Source organism: Melanotaenia boesemani, chromosome 10 (genome assembly GCF_017639745.1).
Source record: "Melanotaenia boesemani isolate fMelBoe1 chromosome 10, fMelBoe1.pri, whole genome shotgun sequence".
Lineage (NCBI taxonomy): Eukaryota > Metazoa > Chordata > Actinopteri > Atheriniformes > Melanotaeniidae > Melanotaenia > Melanotaenia boesemani.
The window spans coordinates 23,744,883-23,756,647 of record NC_055691.1 but is presented as its reverse complement, the minus strand read 5'-3'; the positions used below and the strand labels follow the sequence as shown (position 1 = coordinate 23,756,647).

General features: G+C 35.6%; 1 protein-coding gene across 3 annotated transcripts; it reads right to left on the bottom strand.

Annotated features, from left to right (window-relative positions):
* Positions 1 to 285: 285 nt before the first annotated feature.
* On the bottom strand, positions 286 to 11,380 carry LOC121647378. Of its 3 annotated transcripts, none has more exons than XM_041996737.1 (3): positions 11,186 to 11,374; positions 1,684 to 2,141; positions 286 to 1,557 (listed from the first exon to the last, which is right to left on the bottom strand). In XM_041996737.1, exons 2-3 carry the CDS (start codon positions 2,131 to 2,133, stop codon positions 1,360 to 1,362), a joined length of 648 nt encoding a protein of 215 aa, XP_041852671.1. In that variant the 5' UTR covers positions 2,134 to 2,141; positions 11,186 to 11,374; the 3' UTR covers positions 286 to 1,359. The 3 variants fall into 3 exon arrangements, with proteins under 3 accessions (XP_041852671.1, XP_041852669.1, XP_041852668.1); XM_041996735.1 differs by lacking the exon at positions 11,186 to 11,374 and adding an exon at positions 3,499 to 3,633; XM_041996734.1 differs by lacking the exons at positions 286 to 1,557; positions 1,684 to 2,141 and adding exons at positions 8,605 to 10,212; positions 10,339 to 10,793 and having other exon boundaries at positions 11,186 to 11,380.
* Between the last annotated feature and the right edge of the window lie 385 nt (positions 11,381 to 11,765).

Below are 11,765 nucleotides of genomic sequence, written 5' to 3'. Positions count from 1 at the left end.
AAGTTCTGTAGTTCATCTTTTAAACTATCTTCAGATATTTAATGTTGCCTGCACTGGCTGAACGCTCCGGTTGGAGAAGTTGCTCTTTTATTTGTTTGCTTCAGAGCAAGTGTTTTGTTTAAAAATGATCAACTTTTTTTAAATAATTGCATAATAGATCAGTGACTTAGAATATTAATATATCTCATGTTAAGTACATACATTTGACACAAACATGACAATAATGTAATGGCTGTTCATTTGTTTTCTAAACTAACAATAGAATAATCACACTAGCACTAAAAATGTGTTTTACTTTTTATTTTCTTAAGCATTACATTTCCATTTACTTGACAGAATGGGTAATCTAAAACAGCAAAATAAAATTTAAAAATGGAGTAAATATTTATTTTTGAACTTTCAAGTTGTTCAGAGCCACACAACTGTAATACTGTACAGGTAAAACACCAGGGTACAAGGGTGCAGCACAGCAAAGACAGTGGCAAATATTAACAACACTGAATACAACAGTGTATCTAACTATACCTTTAGAAGTACAAAGGATTGGATACTGGTGTGGCACCCTCAGTGGTACTGCAGATATACCAGTATTGTACCTATGGGGTTTGTCTTGTACCATAATTCAGGGATCCCCAACTCCGGTCCTCAAGGCCCACTGTCCTGCAGACTTTCAATGTTTCCCTGCATCAGCACACCTGACTCACATTAATGGCTCAGTAACAGACTTGTGCAGAGGTTGTTAGAAATCCATTTAATTTGAATCAGGTGTGTTGCAGCAGGAAATAATCTATTACCTGCAGAATAGTGGGCTTTGAGGACCACGGCTGGAGATAAACGCACCTAATTTAACAAACCTGTTTTTATAAAGTACAAACTGCAAGGATTGAAATAATTGTCCACTGTTGAGGACACAACAGCAGTACCGTTGAGGGTACCAACCCAGAAACCATCCATTGTTCCTCTAAAGGTACAGTTGGGTACTTGAGTGTACACACACAATACACAAATATAAAATATAACTAAATAGAAACTGTTGACCACAAGCAGTATAACATGAAAATCAAGATAAATGTGTTATTACAATCTGAAATTATATACAAAATCAAGTTCTACTTTTAGATAGATGTGCTAATTAATACTAAGTTTAAGAAATTATAGTTCCCTAAAAAAAACAAAAGAAAAAAAATTACCTATATCAGATACACAAACATACAGTAGAAGATTATTTAAGCTTTGTTTACACTTATACACACAGCAATGAATGTGATACTTTCACAGATAACGTGGTAAGTATATCAATGCATTTAAGCCAAGATTTCCTGTGTATAATTAATGGTGTATCACAAGGTTCCTTTTTAATCAGCGGCTCAGATTGTCCAGCTTTAGTACAATGTCGTCCAGCTTTCGTACAATTTCATCCAGCTTTGGTACAAAGTTTTCCAGCTCCGTGTCGTCAGTGGTGGTCTCTTTTGTATTCTTCTCACAGCAGAAGTAGATGACGAGCAGGCAGCCCGAATACAAACAAGCCAGTCCTAATGCCATCGAGATTCCTATGAGCTGGGCCAACAAATAAAGAAATAAATGTGAAATATTTCTGTTATCAGTTCTCCTCTACAACATAATTACTGATCAACCAAATCATTGATTAGTGCAGAACCTTTGAAACTTTAAATCATTGCTTACCTGAGAATGAGAGTACCATCTTTGGGTGTCTGTCAGTGAGTTTTGAGTTGAGTTTGATGGATTACACCATCTCTGAAATGGAGGGTTGTCAAGAACTTCATACTTTCCTGGCCAGGATGTCTTTGCACAGGCATAGTATTGACCATCAATAAACAGCAAAATCACCCACAATATGCCAGGAAATGCACTGTGCATGACAGCTTTGTAGGGGAATTGCTTACACTTGATTCCTTGAATGGAACACATAAGCAAGAAGACTATCACTGCCGGAGCAACAAAAAATGATGAAACAATCCAAGGATTCCATGTAGGGTTGCAAGGACATGAAAATTCAATCTCCACAATCTTCTCCAAACCAAGGAGGATTAATCCAAAACAAGAATTTGTTGCCAGAGGGCTGTTTTTCATTTCTTTCTTCACTTTAGACATCCATTCAATAACTGGAGCCATTTTTAATTCTATATAAAGAGAAAAAAGTTAAAAAGAAAGTTAAGGTGACATAATGAATTTAAAAACTTGAGAGATATACTTAAAAATGGAAAAGAAATAATAAACCTGGTTCCTCTGTTTCTTATAATGACTCTATAGATGCACATCATTGGAACATTTCTGTAAATTCAGCAGGGCACATTAAATAATGTGAGGGATTTTAATAGCAATGAGTAGAGTTACAGAGATCCTCTCTTTGTGGGTTCTTCCGTTGTAGCAATTAAATGCATATATCCTAAACTTTATCACTGTGCCATCCAATACAAACTGGGTTGCATGACACGTGCCGTTTTCTGTTCCTCAGCATATCGCCAAGATGGACTTCACAGAAATATTTGTTATACACCATGACTCTCTACAGTCTGTGTAATGTATTTAATGTATTTGTGAGATAAATATTCCCGTTTATCGTACAATAAAGTGCAGAGAAAAGTCAGCAGGTGAGGCAAACAGTACTCTGCCTCACCTCAAGGGGGCGCACTCACACACCAACACGATGTGTGAGTGTTGCCAACTTAGCAACCTTTTTTTTTGTATGTTTTGTTTTTGATCTAGCGACATTTTCAGTATTGGAGACTTTTGTAGACTGACATATATGAACGTAGTTTATTCTATTCTATGAGGAGTGGGTGCTGCTGCGCAGGCCCCTCTCCTGTCCAAAAGCAATCAGAAGAGGCTTCTGGCAGCAGCAGTAGCTGCATTCAGAGCAGGAGATGATCACCTGTTTCATTACCAGGCTGAAAATAAAAAGTTCAAAGCTGGTGCAGGATGATCTCGCGCTGGCTTACCATCAGATATTAATGTCTATTAATGAAGAGTGAGGAGGAAAATAAGTGTTGTGAAATGTTGCAGCCTCCTAATTAGAAAACAACCTACACTTAATAAAATTAAACTAGAATAAAAGAAAATATTAACCAAATAATTTGTTATATTTTTATTAGTTTTGCCTTTTTAAACATTTTTAGCTTGTCTTTTCGTCAATTTTTGCCTTTCCCATGACATTCCTCTCCACAGCAGCCTCCATGTACCAGGCTATTATGCACATTAGATGACGTCATTTAGCGATTTCTAGCGACTTTTAGGACAGCCAGTAGCTACTTTTCACACCGAAGAGTTGCTAACAGTTGGTGTGTGAGTGTAATTGAAAGAGGAATGCTGATAGGATAGGATGCATTACCAGTTGCATGCTGTTGAATGAATATTGAAATAAGATGCTCTTTTTAGTTCTTACAATTGTAAATCAGTGCCTCACCAACCATAAACTTCACCGCACCTCACTGCTCAAAGAAATATTTTTAGAAAACAAGACAAAGAAAAAAATTTTACCTGAGGAGAAGACTCTTTGGTCTTTTAACAGTAAGAGAAAATAAAGGTCTGCTGCTTTTCAGTGGGTCAAATAATCCTACTTAAGATGCATTCGCTAAGGAAAGACATCAATGCATCTATCTCAAACACTGTGAAGTTTCTCTTTCTTCTTCACTCATTTTACAGTAAATACACAGGAAACTGCTGGGGGAGTTCTCTAACCAACCTATCCAAGGCTTCTTATTGCCACACAATACCAAATTAAGAAACTACTCATATGCTGCCTATAGCATGCATTATGCATATTTAGCTTTGGAAACACACAGTTGCTTATATGATGTTCATATAATGAATAATTAGATTTCAAACACTTAAAAGTTGGCAAATATCAAACACTCTATGTTTATGCAGCATGGGATATTACTTGCAGTCACTTTGCAAGGCAGCCTTGCAAAGTGTCTGCAAAACAACATAAAGAGAATATAAACATTTCCTGTTTCTCAGGTGAGTGGTAAGCTGTAAGAGATGTTAGGCTGAAGCTTCTTGGTCCACCCAGCCAAGATTCAAGTCCTGACACACAGTTGTGCACTTACCTTTTACTATTAAAAAGCTATTAAACCTATGGTGCAGAAAAGGTTTTTAAAAAGAAAAAGTGTAAACAGTTAAACTATTTTTGCTCAAACACTCAACAGGTTAAACTGAGGATTGTTGTTTGGATCTTAAAATATCAGGTGCTGAGTCCAGACACAGAAGCTTAGGTGTTTAATAAACATTTATATATTTTTCAAGTTAAAGTTAAGACAAATATGATGTGCTGTGCTAGTAATTTGAATATGCTTGATTTTAGAACTTGAAATCAAAACAAAGTGACTACAGTCTGAAATTTGCCATCACTGTTTTTCTAAGCAGCACAAAGGAAACACAATAATAATTTAGAGCCTTGATGACTCCATGACTGATGACAATCATATGCTAACTGTATGCTGATGAAACCTTGTTGTTTTCTACACTGAAAGAGCTCTGGGTTTCTGCTCCTATCAGGTAATAAGGGTTGCTTTTGATCTGTGACAAACTTTAAACTTATCTATCTGATATCTTCCTCCTCTTTAGATGTCCAGATTTTATGGTTTCCCATCTGTCTGTTGTATTATTTTCCCTCTCTAATCCATGTCTTCTTACTTTAAGCCCTGTTTAATGAGACGGCAACCAGTGTCTCATAAAATTTTTAATGTTTTTCAGTAATTAGCGGCAGATTCTAAAAATCGCATGTTGCTTGTGAATGTATTTGATATGTACACAGACTTAAACAAGGGTATCTTAAAATATATTTTATTTATGATAGGTTCTCTCCTTCCCTTGTGGTGTGTCCTGCACAGTGAATGTGAGCAGGAATGGACTTTGAACTTTGCTATCTTCCAGTATTTTGTAGAAATTTTTTATTATTCATATATTTGGAAAAGAGAGCAAAGAGGAGAAGAGAGAAAGCTCCAGCAGAACAATGAACAGGGTGTGAAGTCAGTGTTGAAAGGATCATGTGTTTCAAGATGAAGACACATGGAAGCTTGGACTGAGCTGAATATCATCATGCTCACTGAGAAGAATCAGTGAGGAAAACAGCTACATGAACACATTTTAATCTGGAAATACTTGCATTTTTTATGGGACAAATAATTGTAATTCCCTAAACTATAGTCCACTGTCCCATGCATGAATTTGTGCTTTACTTAGCTAGTTAATGTAAACTAAGGCTTAGCTAGAAACCACCTCTGCAGGCTAATCCATGAAATCATAGAACACACAGAGTTCTAATCAGCAAAGTTCAGGTTATGTCCCAGCTACTTCATTGAGATTGGTCTTTAATTAAAAACCTGTTAGTACTGACTACTTACTAATATATAACTATTGTTATTTCAGAAATATAGTATAAAAGATTTTTAATATCCTCCAATAAATCTCTTTTCTGTGATTTAAAATTCAATTTCCAATTATTTCAATGAGTGCCCGATAAAAGGTTAATTAGCATAATGTAGAAAACTATAATAGTTGTAGAATTCCTACACAATACAAGGTAATACTTTAACTCATTATGATTTGTTACATGACTTAATGCAGGATGTTTATGAATTTCTGCTTATCTGTTGTCTAGATTTTAAATAGCGAGTTTTGCACATAGACTGCATGTGGTTAGCGCTTCACAGTAAGAAGTTTCCTGTTTCAAACCTTAGCTGAGGCCTTTGGGTGGCTGCACCCACCCATAAGGAAAGCATAAGATGACAAAGCTGAAAGGAAAGCATAAGAATATGAATGTTGTTTTTACACACCACAGTCCAATAACATGTAGGCTATGCTTAGCTGATAAAGAGAAAAATATTACATTTGACCAAAGGAAAAAAGGAGCATTTTCTTTTATAACAGATTAGAGGGAACATCATTGTGAGAATGCATGTCTTTAACTTTAACAGGAATGTGTCATTACAGTTTATTAAAAAGATAGAACTGCTTAAAATGGGCTTATAACACAGCAATACTGGACAGTTTGACAGGACAGATGGACAAAGCATGCTGTGAAAGCAACACAGATGTTTTTGAAGGTAAAGAAGAGAATTTTCACCCTGTTTGAGCCCACAACCTGTTCTTCACCCAGTTGACCTTCATTTCTCTTGTTGAAGAACAAACTAAAGACAATAAGATCTATAAATAATCAACAACTTTACACAGTTGCTTTTAGATTTTGTGGCTTGGGTGGCCTTTATGAGCAGTAGCTGGACAGGAAGGTCAGAGAGAGAAGGAGTGACATGCAGATCTGAACAGCACCAATTTCATCTGAGAATCTTAACTTTGATACCATACTCATAACTGTAACTTCAAGATATTTTTACATATCAGTAATATGATTAAATTCGGTCCATACAGGCCTGACTTTATGGATGTATATTCTAAACTCAAAGACGAGTCTGGTAGATGACAGACTGTGGTAGCATCAGAAAGTGAGAAGGAATAAAATGTTTGTTTGCTTCAGCAGTTCTTTGTATGGAGAGAAAAGGACTTAGGGGCTTATACTCAGAGTAAATATAGGCTTTAATCAAGTCTAAATCATACAGAATTAATTAAATGAGACAAATGTAAATGTACCTCTCTGTTAAACTGTACTAATTGCAAAGATTGACTTGACACTAGATGGCAATACAAGTATTTATATTTAGTTCTCGTGTAAACTCAGATCTCCACAAGCATGAAAGAGATTCATAGACAATAAAATGTTGATTGTGACTTTGAAAAAACATTATTCTGCTTTTGTCCAACTGGTATATTGTGGTGTGACGTTCCTTCATAAAGTAGTAAAATATTTAGCATTCAAATATTAGATTTGAACATTTCTCCTGCACTAACAGGAAATGCAGTTTAATCTTTAAGTTACACCCTGATGGTTGTAATCTATAAATGAATTATTACACAGCTAATAAGAACGTCCCAGTCTTATGATTAAAAAAATACATGTGTTAATGTTAGATGAATGAATGAATGAATGAATGAATGAATGAATGAATGAATGAACAGGTGTAAAGTAACATAAACCAAAGATTCCAGTTAATTTTTCCTCTACTATATTCTGTGATTCTTTATCTCAACAAATGTCATATCCATGTGCATCACATCCCAGCTCGCTTTATGAGACAAACCTGGGATGTCTTAACAGTTGGTCCCCATCAACTTAATTAAGTAAAATCTGTTTAGGTCATGGTTAAATTGGTATGCAGCTAATAGAACATTCAAAAAATTTGCTCTGCTTCTGGTCTGTAAATCTCTGAATGGTTTAGGACCAAAGTACATCAATGACCTCTTGACCAAATATGAACCTACCAGACCCCTCAGGTCATCTGGATCCAGTTTCTTATCAGTTCCAGAGTCAGAACCAGACATGGAGAAACTGAATTCAGCCTCTATGCTCCACATGTCTGGAACAAACTCCCAGAAAGCCTCAGATCAGCTGAAACACTCAATCATGTGTTTCGTTTAAGCTTGAATTTTTAACTTGATGTTTAATACTGTTTTCATACAATTTTCTTTTTTCCTTTCTCTTTTGTTTTTAATGTTAAATTATGCTTCTTATTTTCTGTAAGCACTTTGAATCACGCTGTCGTTGAATTGTGATATACAAATAAACTTGCCTTGCCTATTACAAAACTAAAAGGAACCAGGAGATTTCAAATGTAATTAAGTGGAATATCCAGTCATGTCCATGTCATCTTACCTCACCTTGACTGAGCAGCATTTAACTTGCTGAAGATGAAATACCCACAAAGAGTCTGATAAACTTGATGTAGAAAGTACAGCATACATAAAAATTTTACTGATTATTCTGCACCGTCTCACCTTCAGTCGTCTGCTCTGATTACCCATAATACAACAGTAGCACTATAACAAACAACCAGACATGACATTTACCAATTACATTTCAGGATACAATTAATTTCTTAACTATTCCAACAATTTGGATCTGAAAACACTTAATTTCAAACTGAGGGTTTGCTCCTGAGAGACCAAGTCAATCTTATAACTGTAACTCAAATGTGTTTTCATTTAAAGGTGGCATGACTGAGTCTCTATCCTGCCTAATTCAGTACAACCAGCCTTTTTATCGTCTTTTCAAACAATAAAAGAGGAGTGTAGGAGGTTAATAGATTTTAATCCAAACAAGTTTCAATCCTCCCACAGACTGCTTTTTACTGGCTGCAGATCTCATGGTATAAGTAGGATTAAAGATGGATGCCGAGCTGTCGATAGGGGGCAAATCCCTGAAAAATGGTAAAAGTTCTGTAGTTCATCTTTAAAACTATCTTCAGATATTTAATGTTGCCTGCACTGGCTGAACGCTAGAGGGCAGAACAAGGAAGACATCTTCTCCAGTTGGACAAGTTGTCCTTTTATTTGTTTGCTTCAGAGCGAGTGTTTTGTTTAAAAATGATAACTAACTTTTTTTTAAATAATTGCATAATAGATCAGTGACTTAGAATATTAATATATCTCATGTTAAGTACATACATTTGACACAAACATGACAATAATGTAATGGCTGTTCATTTGTTTTCTAAACTAACAATAGAATAATCACACTAGCAGTAAAAATGTGTTTTACTTTTTATTTTCTTAAGCATTACTTTTACATTTACTTGACAGAATGGGTAATCTAAAACAGCAAAATAAAATTTAAAAATGGAGTAAATATTTATTTTTGAACTTTCAAGTTGTTCAGAGCCACACAACTGTAATACTGTACAGGTAAAACACCAGGGTACAAGGGTGCAGCACAGCAAAGACAGTGGCAAATATTAACAACACTGAATACAACAGTGCATCTAATTATACCTTTAGAAGTACAAAGGATTGGATATTGGTGTGACACCCTCAGTGGTACTGCAGATATACCAGTATTGTACCTGTGGGGTCTGTCTTGTACCATAATTCAGGGATCTCCAACTCCAGTCCTCAAGGCCCACTGTCCTGCAGACTTTCAATGTTTCCCTGCATCAGCACACCTGACTCACATTAATGGCTCAGTAACAGACTTGTGCAGAGGTTGTTAGAAATCCATTTAATTCGAATCAAGTGTGTTGCAGCAGGAAATAATCTATTACCTGCAGAATAGTGGGCTTTGAGGACCACGGCTGGAGATAACTGCACCTAATTTAACAAACCTGTTTTTATAAAGTACAAACTGCAAGGATTGAAATAATTGTCCACTGTTGAGGACACAACAGCAGTACCGTTGAGGGTACCAACCCAGAAACCATCCATTGTTCCTCTAAAGGTACAGTTAGGTACTTGAGTGTATACACACAATACACAAATATGAAATATAACTAAATAGAAACTGTTGACCACAAGCAGTATAACATATGAAAATCAAGTTAAATGTATTATTACAATCTGAAATTATATACAAAATCAAGTTCTACTTTTAGATAGGTGTGCTAATGAATACTAAGTTTAAGAAATTATAGTTCCCATTGTAAAAAAAAGAAAAAAAAAAAGAAAAAAAAAAAACATATCAGACACACAAACATACAGTTAAAGATTATTTAAGCTTTGTTTACTCTCATACACACAGCAATGAATGTGATACTTTTACAAATAGTATGGTAAGTATTTCTCTGCATACTGTAGCTTAAATCATATAATTGTTTTCACATCATTACACTTGTATAAAACACATTTATTTAAACAGAACTTTTACTGCACTGCTTGGGGAGCAGAAACAGTCTATTGGAGTGGATCAAAATAAGATTTCCTGAAACTACTCAGCTCATAATTAGACTTATTCCTGTCTGGCAAGACCTGTTTTCCAAAATAAAGTTTACCCCCAACTTTAGCCAAGATTTCCTGTGTATCTTTGTGTATCACAAGATTTCTTTTCTATCAGTGGATTGGATTCTCCGGCTTTGATACAATCTCGTCTGGCTTTGGTACAATCTCGTCCGGCTTTGGTACAATCTCGTCCGGCTTTGGTACAATCTCGTCCGGCTTTGGTACAATCTCGTCCGGCTTTGGTACAATCTCGTCCGGCTTTGGTACAATCTCGTCCGGCTTTGGTACAATCCCGTCCAGCTTTGGTGAAAACATTTCCAGCTCGTTAACATTGGTGGTCTCATTTGTATTCTTCTGATCTTTGCAGATGATGCACAGGTAGCCAAAATAGACAACAGCCAGTCCTAATGCTGCCATGATTCCTGCGTACTGGGCCAACAAATAAAGAAATAAATGTGAACCATTTCTGTTATAAGCTCTGCTCTACAACATCATTTCTGATCAACCAAATCATTGATTAGTGTAGAAATTCTGAAGTTTTAAATCATTGTTTACCTGAGAATAAGCGTAATATGCCTGGGTGTCGGTCAGTGAGCCTTCAGTTGAGTTTGATGGATTACACCATCTATTCAATGAAGCGTTGTCAATTTCATATTTTCCTGACCAGGATGTGTGTGCACAGGCAACATATCGACCATCAAGAAACAGCAAAATCAGCCACAATATGGTAGGAACTAAACTTTTCATGAAAGCTTCACAGGAGTATTGCTTAAACCCACAGCTTTGAATGTAACTTATAAGCACGAAGACTATCACTGCTGGAACAACAAAAAATGCTGAAACATGCCAAGGATTCCATGTAGGTTTGCAAGGACATACAAATTCAATCTCCACGATTTTCTCCAGAACAAAGAGGATTAATCCAAAACAAGAATTTGCTGCCAGAGGGCTTTGTTTCAGTAGTTCCTTCACTTTAGAAATCCATTCAATAATCGGGGCCATTTTTAATTCTGTATAGAGAGAAAGACATTAAAAAGAAAGTTAAGGTGACATAATGAATGTAAAATCTTGAGAGATATACTTAAAAAAATGGAAATGGTTTAATAAACCTGGTTCCTATGTTTCTTATAATGACTCTATAGATGCACATCATGGGAACATTTCAGTAAATTCAGCAACGTACATTAAATAATGGGTAGGAATTTAATAGGAATGAGTATCTAATTGGCACAGAGTTACAGAGCTCTCCTCTTTGTGGGTTCTTCCATTGTAACAATTAAATGCATATACCCTAAATTTATCATCAGAATCAGACTCCTATTGTTACACTTATGTTATCCTTTAAAGAACAAACTATCTCAAAGTAATATTTTTAAAAAAGAAGACAAAGAAAAAATCTTACCTGAGGGGAAGACTCTTTGGGCTTTTGACAATAAGAGAAAATAAAGATCTGCTGCTTTTCAGTGACTCAAATAATCCTACTTGAGCTTTATTCAATAAGTAAAGATTAAAGAAAAACAGTCATATATGAAAAGGGGTAAAAACATCAATGCATCTATCTCAAACACTGTGAAGTTTCTTTTTCTTCTTCACTCGTTTTACAGTAAATACACAGGAAACTTCTGGGGGAGTTCTCTAACCAACCTATCCAAGGCTTCTTATTGCCACACAATACCAAATTAAGAAACTACTCATATGCTGCCTATAGCATGTATTATGCATATTTAGCTTTGGAAACACACAGTTGCTTGTATGATGTTCATATAATGAATAATTAGATTTCAAACACTTAAAAGTTGGCAAGTATCAAACGCTCTATGTTTATGCAGCATGGGATGTTACTTGCAGTCACTTTGCAAGGTAGCCTTTAAAAGTGACTGCAAAACAACATAAAGAGAATACAAACATTTCCTGTTTCTCAGGTGAGTGGTAAGCTGTAAGAGATGTTAGGCTGAAGCTTCTTGGTCCACCCAGCCAAGATT